This window comes from Callorhinus ursinus, unplaced genomic scaffold (genome assembly GCF_003265705.2).
Source record: "Callorhinus ursinus isolate GAN/ISIS: 27379988/994484 unplaced genomic scaffold, GSC_fseal_2.0 scaffold51, whole genome shotgun sequence".
Lineage (NCBI taxonomy): Eukaryota > Metazoa > Chordata > Mammalia > Carnivora > Otariidae > Callorhinus > Callorhinus ursinus.
This window is the reverse complement of record NW_027397113.1, coordinates 5,009,139-5,026,135: the sequence shown is the minus strand read 5'-3', so window position 1 is coordinate 5,026,135 and position 16,997 is coordinate 5,009,139. Positions and strand designations below refer to the sequence as shown.

Sequence of the window (16,997 nt, the reverse complement as noted above, 5' to 3'; positions counted from 1 at the left end):
TGTGTAATCTGAGGCAAACCATCTCAAGATCTGGGGTCACAAGGTCTGGTTAAAGTACGTTGGGTTGATCTTACAGATGGTTTAGGGCAGTGGTTCTCTACCAGGGGTGATTTTTACCTCCTTCCCAAGGAACATTTGGCACTGGCAGTGACTAGAGACATTTTGATTGTCACACCTGGCAGGGACAATGCTGCTGCTGGCATCTGGTGCATAGAGGCCAGTGACGCTGTTTAACATCTTGCTGCACACAGGACACATCCCCCACACAAAGAAGGATCTGGCCCAAAGTGTCAACAGGGCTGAGGTGGAGAAACCATGGTGTAGAATATGACACAGGACCTACTTTTGTTTTGCTTGTTCATTAGTTTGCCAAGTGACCCCTTGAACTTATAAGCCCAATATTTCTCAGTACTATTTAATTTACTCAGAGGAAGGACTTTGAGTAATTGGGATGAAGTAGGATATCTTTGATCTTTCCCGACTCCCTGGTTTCCAAAAAGATTCACTAAGGCCAGTACCTTCCCTACATCTAAGACCCACAACCCTCAAATTCTCATGACTTTGACACTGATGTCTGCACATATTTAAAAATATGAAAAATTTAGTTTTAGAGGTGCCTGGGTGGCTCAGTTGGTTAAGCGACTGCCTTCGGCTCAGGTCATGATCCCGGGGTCCTGGGATTGAGTCCCACATCGGGCTTCCCTTGCTCTGCGGGGAGCCTGCTTCTCCCTCTCCCTCTGCCTGCCACTTTCCCTGCTTGTGCTCTCTCTGTCAAATAAATAAAATCTTTAAAAAAAATTTTAGTTTTATGTATCAGTATTTACAAAGTAAATTTGTAATGTTTATGAGAAATGCTAGTAAGAGTTGGAGACAAGGGAGAATTAATTCACACCTAAATGGCTTAGCATTGGGTGTCTTTTTGCTTAGCATATTCATTTGTTTTGAGGATTTTCTAGATGTTTCTACCAAGCAAAATAAATTTGGCTACCATGGATGTCTTTAGTCTCAAAGTCAAAGACCTGAACTATAAGATTCTCCTTTCTTCTCAGCAACTTCTGACAAGCAGAAGAGGCCTCATATGTCCCTCCTGGGCAAGGTATTTACTGCATCCAGAGTCAGAGACCTTGTGGATCCCATACAAAGCCATCTAAACTTTGACCTTCTCTTTCCTGTGACATCCAGAGTTAGAACTGCTGGGTTCTGCATCTCACTGTGTTATTGATTTAATGAGTACAAAAATAAGTGACCCTTCTGGTACTTAGTTTTCACAAAAACATACTCCTTATAAGATGAAAATTTCAAAGATTTTATGAGGTCTTCCAATTAAATGGAAGTATTTTAAGCTTCTCAGGGACCTAGTAAACCCGTTAGAGTGGTAGTTACTTGGATTGGTGATGACTAATTGTTATAATTTTTGCAGATGGAATTGGCTGCTCTAGAAAAAGTTAAATCTGCTTGGATTAAAAATCAAGATGACAGCTTGACTGAAACAGACACTCTGGTATGTGTGGCTCAGTCCCCTGTTTAACATAGTTATTGTACCTTTAGAAATAAAGCCAAAAGATCTTCAGGACCACCCTGGGAATTTTGCCTCTGTCTGTGGACTTGTGAATGTCTCGTGTTCTCTTTTCTCCTGGAATCCTTACCCATGGAATGTAACCTTCCCTGGAGACCAGGTCATTCCCCAAATTAGCAAACCAGAAATGTCCACATTCTGTTCTTTAATTAGATCTGATTAAATGCTAATTTAGATAACTTCTCACTATCTGTCACCCTTATTTACTTCTGAGAGATGACAAACCAGTATCTTCCCCTCAAAAACCATCCTTTCCTCCAGTGTTGCTCTTAGAGTGAGCAGGCAGCCTACATGTTAAATTTCCACGTGATTATTGGTCAAGTCCTTCCCCTAAGAGATGGGAGCTGCCCAGGAGGGCAGGCCAAGCCCTAGAGAAATGGAATGAATTGCCTGGGGTGCCCAGTTTAGACACTGACTCCACACACATTTACTGGGCAGCTACATGTGCTGAGCAATAAAGATGCAAAGGTGAGAACATCATGGTCTCTGCCATTAAGATGCCACCCTCCTGGAGGAAAGCCAAGCTGTGCACACCTGTGCAGAGGCTCTGTGGAGGCTGAGGGAAGGACAGAGTGATTCTTACTGGAGGGGGACATCTGAACTGGGCCTCTCAGAATATGCAGAAGTTCATCCAATGGGACTGGACACTAGACACGGGGTGGGAGGGAGCAGAGAACCTTACCAAATACCCTCTGGGGGTGTACTATGCATTAGCCTTACAGTGAGACCTGGTAGTTGAATGGAGTCTAAGGAAGAATTATTTCAGATTTATGTTTCCTATTTAAATAATGATGCATTGAAGATCTGGTGTATAACCCAACGTTAGGTTTGATGCAGGGTAACTTAAAACTCTCCACTTCTGGGCACCTGGGTGGCTCAGTTGGTTAAGCGACTGCCTTCAGCTCAGGTCATGATCCTGGAGTCCCGGGATCGAGTCCCACATCGGGCTCCCTGCTCAGCGGGGAGTCTGCTTCTCCCTCTGACCTTTCTCTCTCTCTCTCATTCCCTTTCTCAAATAAATAAATAAAATCTTTAAAAAAAAAAACAAAAAATACAAAAAAAACTCTCCACTTCTGCTTTATAGTTCACCAGTAATCCAAAAACCCAGCTTCCACTCTTTCCCGACTTTGGTTCATACTGCACAGTGGTCATTTCAAAATGAAATTCCAATCACGTCACTTTCTGATTAAAATTCTCCTTCCTATCTAAAGAAGCTGGATCATTGGTCCAGGTTTGTGCGTTGACACATAGTTTATAAATGCAAAGGACAGATTGAATAGCAAGAGACAGTACCCAGCACAGTGGGTATACTCAGTTAAATTAAACAGACATCTTCCTCGTCAGGTGAGATAGGAGCTGTAGAACCATGTGCTTCCAAGGAAAAAAGAGCGAGTGATTGACTCTCCCTGTAATGGTGATGGGCCCTGGCAGGACCCATGAGGCTCCTGGGTGCTCACTGACAGGGAAGTGACCCTTGCTGTTTCCTTTCCTCCATGGCAGGAAATCACTGACCAGGACATGTTTGGAGATGTGAGCACGGGTCTGGTTGTGCCAGAGAAGGTCAAAACCCCCATGAAGTCCAGCAAAACAGATCTCCAAGGTTCTGCTTCCCCCAGGTACTCAATATTGGAAGAAAATCCTAAAACATGGGGTAGAATTAAAAAAAAAAAAAGCAGATAGTACAAGGCTGTGACCATACTTAGCAGAGGCTCATGACCTAGGGGAGAGTGGAACTGGCCATGGCCTTGGGATCACAGGGGCTACTTAACTCCCTCCTTTCCACATCTCTGGCAGCAAAATGGATGGGGTGCACACACCCCGGCAGAAGAGGAGCACGCCCCTGAAGGAGCGGCAGCTCTCCAAGCCCCTGAGTGAGAGAACCAACAGCTCTGACAGTGAGCGGTCCCCCGACTTGGGCCACAGCACACAGGTACCCCATGGTCTCTCAAGGCTGGGACCCTCTGAGCATCCTTAGACCGTGATTTCTGTTTTGTCATCTTCCTTGGGTGGTTAGGTAGAGAGAAAAGGAGGGATATTTTGAAATGCCATGAATAAAAGTCTTGAAGACAGATCTAAATCAGAGAAGTCCACCATGTGTTACTTACTACTAGCGTGGGGTTGGCTTTGGTGCTGATCTTCAGGGAGCAGAAAACACCAGCATCGCTGCAGCCCTCATCAGCCCCAAGTGGCATTTCCACACCTTGTTTGTTCTGCCTCCTTTGCCCCCGTCAGACATCAGTCTGGAGATTGTGTGGTGAATCAGTTGTTCTAGAGGACAGCAACCATCAAAATCTCACTGGACGTCTCCCACCTGGGCTCATACCTTCAGTACTACTATGGGCCAGTGATAGTGATTTCAAGCTGGCAAGTCAACAATGTTAAAATATTTTGATTGAAAGACCTAAGAGCAGGATGGAATAGAAGCAGAAGAAATTGGACCTCAGGAATTATGTCCTTTTTCTGAGGGCCAGTGGTATTGGGGGCTTGGGGAAGGAACCTTTCTAAACTGACATAGCTCACACAACTACTCTTCCTCTAGAGAACAGCAAGCCTGTTCATTTACCTAATAAATATCATCAAGAGGAAAGTTTGTGCCAATGTGGCTTCCTGAGTTTGATGCTATTACAGAGCTGAAAATGAGGTAGAGACCAGAATAGCCTGTGCCTGGGGCGAGGTGTCGTCCTTCTTGCTAATCACTGTTCCTGAAGTACCTTTTGTTCCCTGTGACAGTGGGGCTCCCCACATAGCACTCACTGCTGCTCTCCTTGCTTCTCTCCCCACTGTCCTCATTTTCATTTCTGTGAGCACCTGCTAACTGTTACCTCCCTCCTCCTCTCCTGGTACTTCGTGCTGTATCATTACCCTTAAGGGATGCTGACTGCGTTTCTAGCTTCATCTACCCTCCCTCTGTCAGGGTTCCTGGTGTCTGAGTGTGTGTTCTTCAAGGACCCTGCTTACTCTTTATCCTCCCCCTTTCCATCTTGCTCTAGCAGTGGGTACTGGGTCTCCTCCAGAAATTCCTGGTACCTGTTTTCTCTGAATACCCCTGCTCCAGAGATTCTCTACCCTAGTGCACCCTGCCCTACCCTCAAGCTCCCTGGGGACTGCCTGACAGGCCCTTCTGTCCCTGCAGATTCCAAGAAAGGTGGTATATGACCAACTGAATCAGATCCTGGTATCAGATGCCGCCCTCCCAGAAAATGTCATCCTTGTCAACACTGCTGACTGGCAGGGCCAGGTAAAGCATTAAAGATGGCAGGGCTGGGGAGGAGAGGTTCTGGGGAGCAAGAGTCAGGACATGGAGAAATAGGAAAATGATCCCCATGTATCAGGCCCCTCTTCCCTGAACTCAGCCTATAGATCTGGGCTCCTGTCCCACTTCTGTCACTTTCTGGCCTGTGGGACCTCACATCACTAACTCTCTGTACCTGTTTCCTCATCTCTAGAAAAGCAACTGAACCTACCTTCCTTCCAGGGTGGTTATGTGTGGTTTTTCTGTCAGCATAACAGAGTAAAGGTATCTTGAGAGGTATGGAGTGCTATAAAATGCCAGAGGTGTCCCCTGGTTCCCGGGAAGGCAATTAGAAGAGGCAGAGCCAATCCCCTCTGGCTCCCAGTCTTTGCTGTCCACCAGTTAGATCCTGGTGCCAGAATCCCTCTTTCCTAGCAGCCCTGCCACCTGGAACATATCCTACAGAGACAGCATCAGAATCTAAAGATTCCTTAGCCTTCCCACATTTCCTGGTTAGCATGTCTGCATGGGGTCTAGCCCCACCTTCTCTTCACTGGCAGCCAGAACCCTGACCTTCTTTGCCCAACTTCGGTCTCAAGGACAGAGGACAGGGCCCTGCAGCTCTATCCGGGCCTTGCTCTCTTGGTGCCTATGGGGGAGTTGTGTTGCTGCTGCGTGGCCTCACCTGTGTCCCTGCCCTTTCCATCCCTGTCCCCCAGTATGTGGCAGAGCTGCTCCAGGACCAGCGGAAGCCTGTCGTGTGTACCTGCTCCACCGTAGAGGTCCAGGCCGTGCTGTCCGCCCTGCTCACCCGTATCCAGCGCTAGTAAGGGCTCTACTTATCTCCTGCCCTTTAGGGTTCCCTCTGACCTCATCCTCCCACCCTGACTTCTAAGCAGTGACAGGACTGTCTGGCTTCATCAGACCAAAAATCCTCGGTCGCTGTGTGGTTGGGCCATGGCAGGCCATGGTGCTCTGATGTCCCTGCTGGCCCCTGAGGTCAGGGCGTGAAAATGTCATTTTCCTGCTCTCCCTGCCTCCCCCCACCTGGACTCTCCTTGACCTGCCACATCTTCTTAACCCCATGATGAAGACGACCAGGGAGAGAGAACCAGGGTTTTACAAAGGCTTTTTACTCTCACCCCTCTAACTGCCATGCCGCATGGCATCCAGAGTCAGGGCTTGCCCTCCTCACGACCTCCCTAGAGGGGCCGGGCATCCCTGGCAATGGGAACGAGGACTTCGGGCCTTCTGGGCATCTGGGCTCATGCCCACTGCTGACCCCTGGCAGTACTGCCATATTGCCTCCCATTAGCCTAAGCTCATTCTTTTCTTCCTTCTAGACAATTACCTGCCCTCTTTGATCCTGGATTTCTCTCCTAGTTGTAAAAGCACTGTAGTTTATTGCCTCTCTCTGTATTATTTTGTTTATTGGCTTGTTTTTCCCCTGTGGGTTGTTGAGATCAAGTAAAGTCAGAGCTTGGGGCCTTCCTCTGAGCAGGATGCTGGAGAACCTCCCAGATGTGGTTGTGACTCTTCCCTTGCTCCCCAGCTGCAACTGCAACTCCTCCATGCCAAGGCCGGTGAAGGTGGCAGCAGTGGGAGGCCAGAGTTACCTGAGCTCCATCCTCCGGTTCTTTGTCAAGTCGCTGGCCAGCAAGACCTCGGACTGGCTTGGCTACATGCGCTTTCTCATCATTCCCCTCGGTAAAGATGGGGCAAATTTCATTCCTGAAGCAGCATGTTGGGGCTGGGCCCTAGGAAGGGACAGTTAGGGAGACCAAAGGCCAGGCCATTATTCTGTCCCTTAACCAGTTCACCTTCTGTGGTTTCCATCCACCAGGTTCTCACCCTGTGGCCAAATACTTGGGCTCAGTCGACAGTAGATACAGCAGTACCTTCCTTGATTCTGGCTGGAGAGATCTCTTCAGTCGCTCGGAGCCCCCCATGTCAGGTAATGGCCCTTTGCAAGGGATTGAGGCAAGATGCCACCTGGTTCATGGAGAGCCAGTCTTGGCCAGAGGAGAAGGCCAGAAGAGCATACTTCTTTTCTTCCCTATGGCTCTACCACTCCCAATCCCTTTGCATATTTAGTTTTTCAGTAAGTATTTATTAGGAGGAGGCCCATTATGTACAGTCCTTCTTCACTCTGGATATTTTTAGTCTGTGCTGTTTGTTCTGCTCCTATACATCTAGAAATGAGGAGGGTCATGAGGAGGTGGGAAGGAGGACATTTCTAGTTGTAGAACTCAAATATAAGAAACTGAGAATAGTTACTAAGCAATCTGTTGATGAGGGAATAACACTGTGCCGACCATGTCTTTTCTCTGAAATACAGAGTAAAAGTGGCAGGGCTTAGAGTGAACTTGAGCTCTGCAATGCTGAGGAGTAGTAAATGCATCATCAGACCTTGAAGGAAGTGATGGGCAGAGATTGGTGGAGTAGAGGGGTTCCTCTACATTATGAGATTGGTTTGAGCAAAACAGATGTGATGTGGGAGCATGATCAGCTTAGGAAAGAGCAGAACTCTGAGGAACTGCAGAGATTGGAAGGGAGAGAATAGCTCTTTGGTTCATCATTTCTTATATTCAAAACCAAAGGATCTTTAGAACCCTTTCTCTACTGCAACTCCTAGGGTCTTCTGATCAGTCTCAAGAAAGGTGGTCTCTTTAAGAGGGTTCTCAGGTTTACCTGCTGAACTAAGTTGGTAGTTTTTTTGTCTTTTGTCTTTTCTGCAGAGCAACTGGACGTGGTAGGGCGAGTCATGCAGTATGTCAATGGGGCAGGTGTGACACACCAGCTCCCTGTGGCTGAAGCCATGCTGACCTGCAGACATAAGTTGTAAGTTTGACTTCAAGGGATTTCTTGGAAATAGGTTGAGTGGGCTAAATAAATCTTGAGTTTCCTTTGCTTTTCCATATTTTCCCTCTCCCTCACCCCTTTCCCTTTGTAGGCACCCAAGAGAATATGAGGGACAGAAAGAGACAAGAGTTTTTACTGCCTCCCATCCAGGCATTCTCTTCCTTGTCCTGGGCCTCCCCACCCAAATGGATTCCCCCGTAGTATGAGAGAAGTCCATCCTAGGGGCTGACATTCATGCGTGGTGTAGCATGCAGAATCGGGTCTTTTGCCTCCATCTGTGGCTCCTCGTGCCATCCTGAGACGTGATGGAAAGTATCATGTAGTGTCTGGACCCCCTTGACACCACAGTAAAATATGAAAAGCTTGTATCCACAGCTCTCCATGTGGTATCACCCACTAATTGTAAGGCTTTCCTTTCTCTCCCAACAGCCCTGATGAAGACTCCTACCAGAAGTTTATCCCCTTCATTGGTGTGAGTACTGACTCCCCCACTCCTCTGTACCCGACCCATTCTGGCCTTCCTGTCCCTCCCCACCCTCATGCGTGCGTGCGCGTGCACACGCACGCACACGCACACACACACAAAAGATTCATCTAGACAGTGGTTCTCACCCAGAAGCGGTTTTGCCCACCAGGGGACATCTGGCAATATCTGCAGACATTTTTGGTTGTCACAGCTGAAGTTGGGGTTCTACTGGCATCTAGTGGTTAGAGACCAGGGATGCTGCTAAACTTCCTACAGTGCACAGGACAGCCCCTACAACAGATTAATCTGGCCCCAATGTCAGTAGTGCTCAGGTCAAGAAACCCTGGGCTGGGATATGCACTGAGCTGTTCCTTTCAGTGTCCTCCTTTCCTGAATCATGGGCTATCCCCAGATCATCACTGGTATCTCGTATTTATTACACCAAGCCCTGAACCTGGTGCCTCGGCCTAGGGAGTGATGTGCAGAGCATAGCTTCTACGGGCTCCAGGGAAAAGAAAGCCACCTCAGAAATGAAATAATGATAGATGATACTCCGAAGAGAAGTCCAAGAAGTAGGTATTTCTGTCTTCAGGGTCAGATGTACCATTGAAACGAAGGTCCCTTCTTTCCCCTCCTATTTAGTCAAAGGAGAATCTCTAGATGAGTTGATTTTGGAAATAAAAGGGAAACCTCTTGGATAGCTCTGATGTCAGGTGGTACTGGCTTTTCATTTGGCAGTAGCTGAGCCATAAGGCAGAGGCCAACCAAGAGAGGGACCCCAGAGGTGACGGAGCTGATATCCTGTGGGGCCAAAGCACACCACAAAAGCATGGCTGAAGTTTCAGATTTCGATGTATGAGACAATCGAATTTCCCTTCCAAATCAGCTTGTATTTTTTCCTGTAATCTCCTAGCTGTGGGTAGGAGGCATATGCAGACGAAGGGCCTATTCTATGCTTAACCCAGGTTCTGGATGGTCTTGAGTGATCGTGGGAGATCCCTGAGCCTGGAGAAATTGGGTTGCCCCTTCTTGTGCCTTGCTAAAGCCTCCTGTCTGAATGGTCCACTCAGTCCCTGTTAGCCACTGGGGCTACTCCAGTAAGCCATGTTGGAGGCTGTAGACCATGGCCTATAGCCCAGGCTGATGACTTGATTTGCATCTTCATGGAGCTGTAGGTTGCTGCCCACTCTAGCCTCACAGACGACAGAGAAATATAAAAAAAATTTTAAATTGAAACAAACAAAGGAACTGGCAGCCTCATATAATGCCAGGGGAGCAAGGGGAATTGTATCCAGGAAGTTGAGAGTGTCAGTGTGTTACTTTCTGGGAACTAAAATAAGGATGCATAGAGAATTTGGGACAAACCTCAGTGAATAGCAGCACTGTGTTCTGAGCAGCCCTTGAGGGGACCATCTGCACGTGATCTCTACTCCCCGTCAGTCCCTGGGGTCCAGTTTCCATGACCTCACAGCACCCCCTAGCACTTCTGCCAGGTGCCAGGCTGTGGGCCTGCTATTTCACCAGGATTTACCTGTCACTTCAAGCCACAGCTGTGACATTCAAATAGTCTGTTTCTAGCTATGCCTTTGCTGGCTGCTGGACGGCCCCCTCTCTCCTTCCCAGAATTCTCTATGAGAAATCTAAAATTCTTTGGGAAGCTGAAATCAGTACACTGTGTTGAGGTAGGGAAGGGGCAGGGGTGCCCAGGATCACCGTCTTATCCATATTCTCCCAGATTCCAGCAAGTCTGGAAAAGAGGAAGCTGGTATCAGCACATCAGCACGTTCCCTTGCTTGGTTTCACACAGTCAGACATTCAAGAGAGCTCCCCCCTGCAACATGCTGCCTTACCAAGCTTTCTCACAGTGTCTTGTCACTTCTCTGACGTGGGAAGATGGTCTCCTACCCATGTGGTCTTAGAAGAAATGCAATCAGAATACTGAAATGGGTCCTGCCTTCAAGGTGGCTTTGCCCTCCCCAGAGATGAGCCGTGAGGTCTCATGTGCCCCCACCTCATTGTTTGGAACTGGGCTTTTTTACATATCTTAAAGATCAGATCTGGGCTGCTCTGGATTTGCAAAGATTTTTTAAAGCTTCTGATCAAATAATATATAGTAATGGCTGTTGTGTCTAATCACCTGCTTCCAACTGGATCAAAATGTGTCCAGCTTTAGTGAGAGGACCTAATGCAACATCTCTTCTTTCTCCCAGGTGGTGAAGGTGGGTCTGGTTGAAGACTCTCCTTCCACTGCAGGTGAGCCTGGGGCCCTTGTGCTCCTGGGAAGTGAGGTGATTGATGCCTTCTCGGCCTCCTCTCTAGTCCATCAGGCCAGAAGGTGAAGACTTTGGGTGTCCTAAGGTTAAGTCAGAGTTTGGGCACCCTCACTTCCCAGGTGAAGCGGTGGCAGGGGGTAGTGGGGAGGTGTCTAAGGCTTAGCAGCAGCTGAGACAGAAGAGCCCTCGACCCCTTGTCACCAACTGGTCAGGGGTGGCTTCCTCTGGCCAACTGTGTTTGTCCCCCTGACAGGCGATGGGGATGACTCACCCGTGGTCAGCCTTACAGTGCCCTCCACATCACCGCCTTCCAGCTCAGGCCTGAGCCGAGATACCACAGCCACCCCTCCTTCGTCCCCATCCATGAGCAGTGCCCTCGCCGTTGTGGGGTAAGGGGCTCTTGCCCATTCCTCTCCTGCCAAACCCCTCCATCAGGGCCCAGGAACCTGACTGACTTCCCCACCCCCCACCTGCCTGCAGCACTGCATAATAGTGATGGCATACTGAGTGTAGAAGGCAGGATAGTGGCAAGAACTTTGGAGTTCGAATTCAGAGACTTCAGTCACTAGCCAGGCAAGTGGAACCACTCTGTACAATGCAGGATACTTTCTTCCCCATCTGTCTCCTGGGGTAAAAGGGTTGAATGAGACAAAGGGCAGAGAGGCCCTTTGCAACCTGTAAAGGGCTGTGCAGGGGTTTTGCTGGGGGACTGCCCAGCTTGGTGGACTGTGGCCATGGGAGTCCCGCACACCTGGGTTTGAATCGTGGTTTTGTGTTAGGTCCGCTATATTAGCTTGTGTTCAAGAATGAATTACTCAGTGACACTTGTTAAAGCACAGTGAGGGAGGGGCGGCTGGGTGACTCATTTGGTTAAGCATTTGACTCTTGATTTCAGCTCAGGTCATGATCTCAGGGTCGTGGGATCGAGCCCCATGTCAGGATCCACACTCAGCACAGAATCAGCTTGGGATTCTCTCTCTTCCTCTCTTGATGCCCCTCCTCCCTCTTGCACATCCCCCCCCCCCGAATAAATAAATAAAATCTTAAAAAAAAAAAAAAGGCACAGTAAGGGAGACCACATCAGGGCGTGACCATCAAGACAGGTGTAGGGAGCCCTGCCATGTATTTTGCAGGTTGGGTGGCTCAATTCCAAACACAGCCTGAACAAGTGGGGATTTCTACCCTGGGAGCGGGTATGGATGGAAAATTCCTAAGAGGAAACGTCAGGGGTAAGGGGGGTTCTAAGCAGTCCTAACAGGATTCTTGCTGAGACAAGTCAGGGTGTCAGACATCTCCTGGGGGGTGGCGGGGGATGAGGAGCCTGACCAGGTGATCAGATAGGGAGGGTGGGGGTTCTTGCTGTCTGAGCAGGATTCTTGCTAAAAATGGCTTTTACAAGGAAGTACAGAAATGGGCCTATATAAAGGTTTAGGAGCCAAACTAAAGTTTCTAAAGTTTAGTCCAGCAAAGAACCTTTGTCACTTGGACAGGTTACTAAGCTTCATTTCCGACTCCGGGAGTAGAGTGAAATAGCCATGTCAGAGTTTTGTGAGGCTTCAGTAAGAGTGTGTGTTGTTGGTCCCTGGCACAAGGGAGCTGCTGCCGCCTTTCATGCACGCAGTCTGTCTGTCAGCACCGTGGCCATTTGAGGCACTGCAGCTGTAGCAGCAAATAAGAAAGGCTCGTCCTGGTCCCGGAGCTCAGGCTCCTGGGCCCTGGCAACGCCAGAGCAGCAAAAAATTCAAACTGTGTAAGTTGCAGCAAGCACTATGAAAAATTAACAGAGGGATGGTTCTGAAAGGGGAAAGAATTTCTTTAGGGTCTCAAGTATCCAGTTTAGACCAGGTGGTCACGGTGGCCTCTCAGGAGGCAGCTCTCATGCCAGGCCTGAGCAGGAGCTGCTGACAGGGAGGGTGGAGCAGAGTGCTCCCAGCGGGGGCCCGAGGGAGCCGGCCATGAGGTGAGGAAAGTGCCGGCAGGGGCTTGAGAGGAAGGTCCTCAGCAGCAGAGAAGGTAGGCACTGGCCGGTGGTTTTTAAAGAAACACCAATGCCAAGGTCACATGGTCCCTGAAGAACGTGAATGTTCTTAGATGGCAAGAAGCCTCCGCTGCACCTCGGATCCCTCCCTCACCCTGTCCTCCCCTCCTCCGCTTTTCATTTCCCTTCATAGTCTCTACTGATTTATGGAAGGGACGGTTCAGGAAAGGAGGAAAGCCCGTAAGGCCGGTAATGCTTCATGGTTGCAGACTTCCCAGAGGCCTTGGGGGCCGGCCCTCACCTTGACCTCCTTTCCCATCCCATTTAAGCTGCTTTTTAATGGAACCACTGGAACCAGGCAGAAAGAGAAATGTCAGATGACTTTTGTAGCCTGTGTACCTATTGTGTCTGACACCTCCTTTCAAGAAAACATCAGCCCTTTTTCCCCTCGGAGCTAAAATTATCCCTGAGCTAGAAGTGCCATAAATAAGAGAAAGCCGCAGGTCAGCAGCCATCAGCTCTCCCTCCCGGGGCTGCTGTGGAGCCGGCCGAGGTGCTTGCGCCTCTGCCCTACTTAATCTCTCCAGCCCTTGGCTGGGTTTTGCCTGGGCTCTGCTTGCTGGGTGTGTGCATGCGTATGTGTGCATGAGTGTGTATATGCGTGCACACTTTCTTCATAAAGCCTCCTTCCTCTCTGCTTCCCTCATCCCCCTGTGACTTTGTATTCGGTTCCCTCACAGTGCCTCAGGTCTTTACCCTCTCTTGGCTTTGTCTTCCGATCAGCCTGTCTCTCCCTTCCCACACAAACCAATTCTGTGAGCCTGGAGGGAACTCAGAACCACTTAGCCTGCCACCTCCCCTCACCCGTCCCAGAGCCTGGCGGTCCCTTCCAGGCCCCCCAGTCTGGCCATGTATTTGGGAACTGAGGGCAGAGCCTACTCTCCATTACTGTTCCCCTTCCTCAGGAGCCCCAACAGCCCATATGGGGACGTGATTGGCCTCCAGGTGGACTACTGGCTGGGCCACCCTGGTGAGCGGAGGAGGGAAGGTGACAAGAGGGATGCCAGCTCCAAGAACACCCTCAAGAGCGTCTTCCGCTCAGTGCAGGTTTCCCGCCTTCCCCATGGTGGGGAGGCCCAGCTCTCCGGCACCATGGCAATGACTGTGGTCACCAAAGAGAAGAACAAGAAAGGTAGGTGACATCTGAGGCCAGGGACGATCGGGGCCACTAGGGTTCACCGTCTCCTCTCAGGGTCTGGGACAGAATCTGCTCTGGGAGACCTTTGGATGAGAGCAAAGCAGCACATATATCATGTGGTCCAGCCCAGGGTTCTGCAAGGGTCCTAGCTCACCTTGTGAGATGAGGCCAGTCCTTCTGTAACCAAGGAAACAGATGTCCCCAGTGAGTAATCAGTCCCTGCCTGCTGAACATCAGCACCTTAGGGGCTGGGGCTGTTAGCGCTGCCATAATGAAGCCACTGCACTCTGGGGTAGACCATGTGACAGAGGAGGACATCACTGTGTCCCCATGAAGCAGAGCATTTGCACCCAATCCTGGAAGTCACTCAAGCCCACATGAGCAAAAGGGCATAGCTGTTTAAGAATTAAGAGGAGTAGGGGCGCCTGGGTGGTTCAGTGGGTTAAGTGTCTGCCTTCAGCTCAGGTCATGATCTCGGGTCTTGGGATCGAGCCCCACATAGGGCTCCCTGCTCAGCAGGGAGTCTGCTGCTCCCTCTCTCCGCTCATGCTCTCTCTCTCACAAATAAATAAATAAAATCTTTAAAAAAAAAAAAAAGAAGAATTAAGAGGAGTATAGCCCATTTTGGATAAGAGAGGTGGCTTAAGGCCCTAGATGTAGAGTTGGGGTGGCCCCGGGTCTTGTGCTCCAAGAGAGTAAGGCAGGAATCCCCACCAGCCAGGCCAGCCCCAGGGCAGAGCTTGCTGCTGTCTGTTCTGCTGATCTGGCTGTGCACCTGCCATCGTGGGCAAGCCTGCCAGGTGACTCAAGGGCCCTCACAGCCCCACCCATCAACCAACTGTCAGGTAGGGGCTTTCTTTACCTGCTGGACCCTCCCCCGTCAGAGCACTCCCAGAGCAGCTGGGCCTCTTTCTGTTCATGCCTCTGCTTCATAGAGTTCCCCTTGGGAGCAAGCAAGGGGCTGTGGCAGGCCTAAAGCCAAAACAACAGGCGCACCTCAGAGACCTACCCGGGGCCGGCCTGCCAGCTCCGCAGTGTTCTCCTTGCTGCCCCAATATCCCTGGGCCAGAGACGTTGCAAACACTCCTGTGAGTGAAGCCCTCCTGGCCCACAGGCCAACTCGGCCCTATGTGGGTGCGAGTGTGCAGGAAAGAGAGACCAAGGGCACAGGCACCTTGCCCCACAGGCTACCTAGAATGTTCAAGCTGGAAGGGACCTCAGAGACTAACCAGCCGGCTCCAGGTCCTCGTTACACAGTTAAAGATATCGAGGTTCAGGGAAAGGCCTGTGAGGGGAAGGGGCAGAAGGAAGATCCTGGTATGCGCTTCCTGCATCCCCAGAGCTAGGGAGCAGGGGAGAAAGGATGGTTGTCTGCAAATCACCTCCCCTTCCCACAGGAAGAGGGGCCAGTGGGGATGAGAGAGAGGAGAGGGGTAGCTGCTTTTCCCAGGGTTGTGACGGAGGTGGTTCTGCTTGCTTTCCAGTTCCCACCATCTTCCTGAGCAAGAAACCTCGAGAAAAGGAGGTTGATTCCAAGAGCCAGGTCATCGAGGGTATCAGCCGCCTCATTTGCTCTGCCAAGCAGCAGCAGACCATGCTGAGAGGTACGGGGAGACACGGGAGGAGGGGTGCCGGGCAGGGCGGGAAGAAAAGGGGCAGGGGACTCTGGGGGGAGGGAGGCGATGGTCCTCCCCAAGGGACCCTGGGGAGGTGGCCTTAGCAGCCCTGGTCAACCCCTCCTTCCCCTGTCACCCCAGTGTCCATCGACGGAGTCGAGTGGAGTGACATCAAGTTCTTCCAGCTGGCGGCCCAGTGGCCCACCCATGTCAAGCACTTTCCAGTGGGACTATTCAGTGGCAGCAAGGCCACCTGAGGGCACTATCTCCTGGCCACTCTCCCTCCTGGCACTGCCACCAGCCTCACCGCCTGCGGGCAGGGGGAGGCCAGCAGGCCTGGGCCCAGCATCCCCTTTCCTTGCCTGGGGGCCTGCATCTCTCTTGCCCAGTCCTGAAGGACACTGCCAGTGGGGACACTGCTCCCCTCCCTCCTGCTCAGTCCTCTCCCTCCTGCTCCAGGCCCAAGGCATGTCGATTTTGCCTTCTGGTGCCCATCCCTGGAATTGAGTCCTCTGGGCCTTCCTTCACCGACTTCCAGTCTCCCCACGAGGCACCAGTTCCTTCCTGGAAATAGGAAACCTGGAATCCTGGCCCACAGCAGGGAGTCCAGCCCTCCCCACCTCTGCCAGCTGCCCAACCTGCCCCCCTCAGGTGGGGCCCAGGGCCACTTCCCGTGCTGTGGGTTCTCCCAGCAGGGGGTAGGAGGGGTACCCTGAGCTCAAGGGCCCCCCTCTTCCCTCCACAGTCACAGGGGCAGCCCCACCCCTCCCTCACCGCCAGGACAGCATTTCTATGGTGATGCCATGTCTTTCTGGGGTGGAGGGGCCTTCCCGGTCTCCCCCATGCACGACCTCCTCCCTTACCCCCAGGTTCCCCCCAGATGTCGTGAGCACCCTTGGGTGTTTCTTTGGTTCTCTGCACAGCCAGTCTCTTGGTGGTTCCATGTGACTTGCTTGGGCACCAGCCCGTGTCCTGTGGCTTCCCCCTTGTTGATGACTCTCCCCCCTCCGCCTCCCACCCCTTTCCACCCCAGCGCTGCCTCTTCCTGAACTCCGGACTGGGACAGATGGGAGGCAGACCCCACCGGCATATTGTCTGTGACCCTACATCTCCCTGTGCCTCCCGTGTCAATGTGTGTCCCACTCCCTAGTATGTTCTTCCCCTCCTCACGCCTAGGCAGAGAGCCCACCTTCCCAGCGGGGCGTTTGTCCAGCAGGCTCCAGTCCCTCCCTCTCGTCATGGGGGTCTGAGCCAACTCCTCAGCCTCGACCGTCAGCCTTCTCAGGAGAAGCTGAGCGCGCAGGGCCACCATCCCAGTCGTAGCACTCCAACCCCCCCAGCACCTTCAGAGCTTTACCGTTGCCCCCTCACCCCTTCTAGAAGTTTTTGCACAGGACTTCATTTTGAAAAGTGTTTTTCTCATTCTCCATACCCCCCCAAACTCCTCCAGCCCTGACCCCCTGCTCAGCCCTGCTGTCCAGAGCATCTTCTGGGCTGAGCTGCTCTGTTGGGACCGGAGAGGGGTGGGGCTTGAGGGACTGAGTGGATGTTGGGTTTTTCATTCAATAAACTGGTGATTTCTTACCAACTAGCAAGGCTTGGGCTTCTATGCCTCTCACTGTGACACAGGATCTGTACAACCCTCTCCCCTCCACACCACAGCCGGCTCCTCTCAAAATCAACTCCTCTCAAATGGCTGGAAAGAAGCACGTTCTCATTTCCTTAATTAGAGAAATAGGCATGAATGTGTCTTTCCCAGTATGAGGCAAGCAGAGGCCAGAAACAGAAGTAACACT

General features: G+C 51.1%; 1 protein-coding gene across 1 annotated transcript in view; it reads left to right on the top strand.

Annotated features, from left to right (window-relative positions):
• The window catches only part of PACS1 (phosphofurin acidic cluster sorting protein 1), a 141,869-nt gene extending 125,077 nt beyond the window's left edge, over nucleotides 1–16,792 (top strand). Inside the window, exons 11-24 of the mRNA XM_025879484.2 lie at nucleotides 1,421–1,501; nucleotides 3,077–3,192; nucleotides 3,371–3,506; nucleotides 4,710–4,814; nucleotides 5,528–5,634; nucleotides 6,361–6,515; nucleotides 6,652–6,762; nucleotides 7,547–7,649; nucleotides 8,100–8,142; nucleotides 10,347–10,389; nucleotides 10,663–10,798; nucleotides 13,353–13,579; nucleotides 15,070–15,189; nucleotides 15,343–16,792. Of these exons, the coding sequence (XP_025735269.1) occupies nucleotides 1,421–1,501; nucleotides 3,077–3,192; nucleotides 3,371–3,506; nucleotides 4,710–4,814; nucleotides 5,528–5,634; nucleotides 6,361–6,515; nucleotides 6,652–6,762; nucleotides 7,547–7,649; nucleotides 8,100–8,142; nucleotides 10,347–10,389; nucleotides 10,663–10,798; nucleotides 13,353–13,579; nucleotides 15,070–15,189; nucleotides 15,343–15,458 (1,599 nt within the window). The 3' untranslated portion in view covers nucleotides 15,459–16,792. The remainder of the gene's footprint in view (nucleotides 1–1,420; nucleotides 1,502–3,076; nucleotides 3,193–3,370; nucleotides 3,507–4,709; nucleotides 4,815–5,527; nucleotides 5,635–6,360; nucleotides 6,516–6,651; nucleotides 6,763–7,546; nucleotides 7,650–8,099; nucleotides 8,143–10,346; nucleotides 10,390–10,662; nucleotides 10,799–13,352; nucleotides 13,580–15,069; nucleotides 15,190–15,342) is intronic.
• The last annotated feature ends 205 nt before the right edge of the window (nucleotides 16,793–16,997 follow it).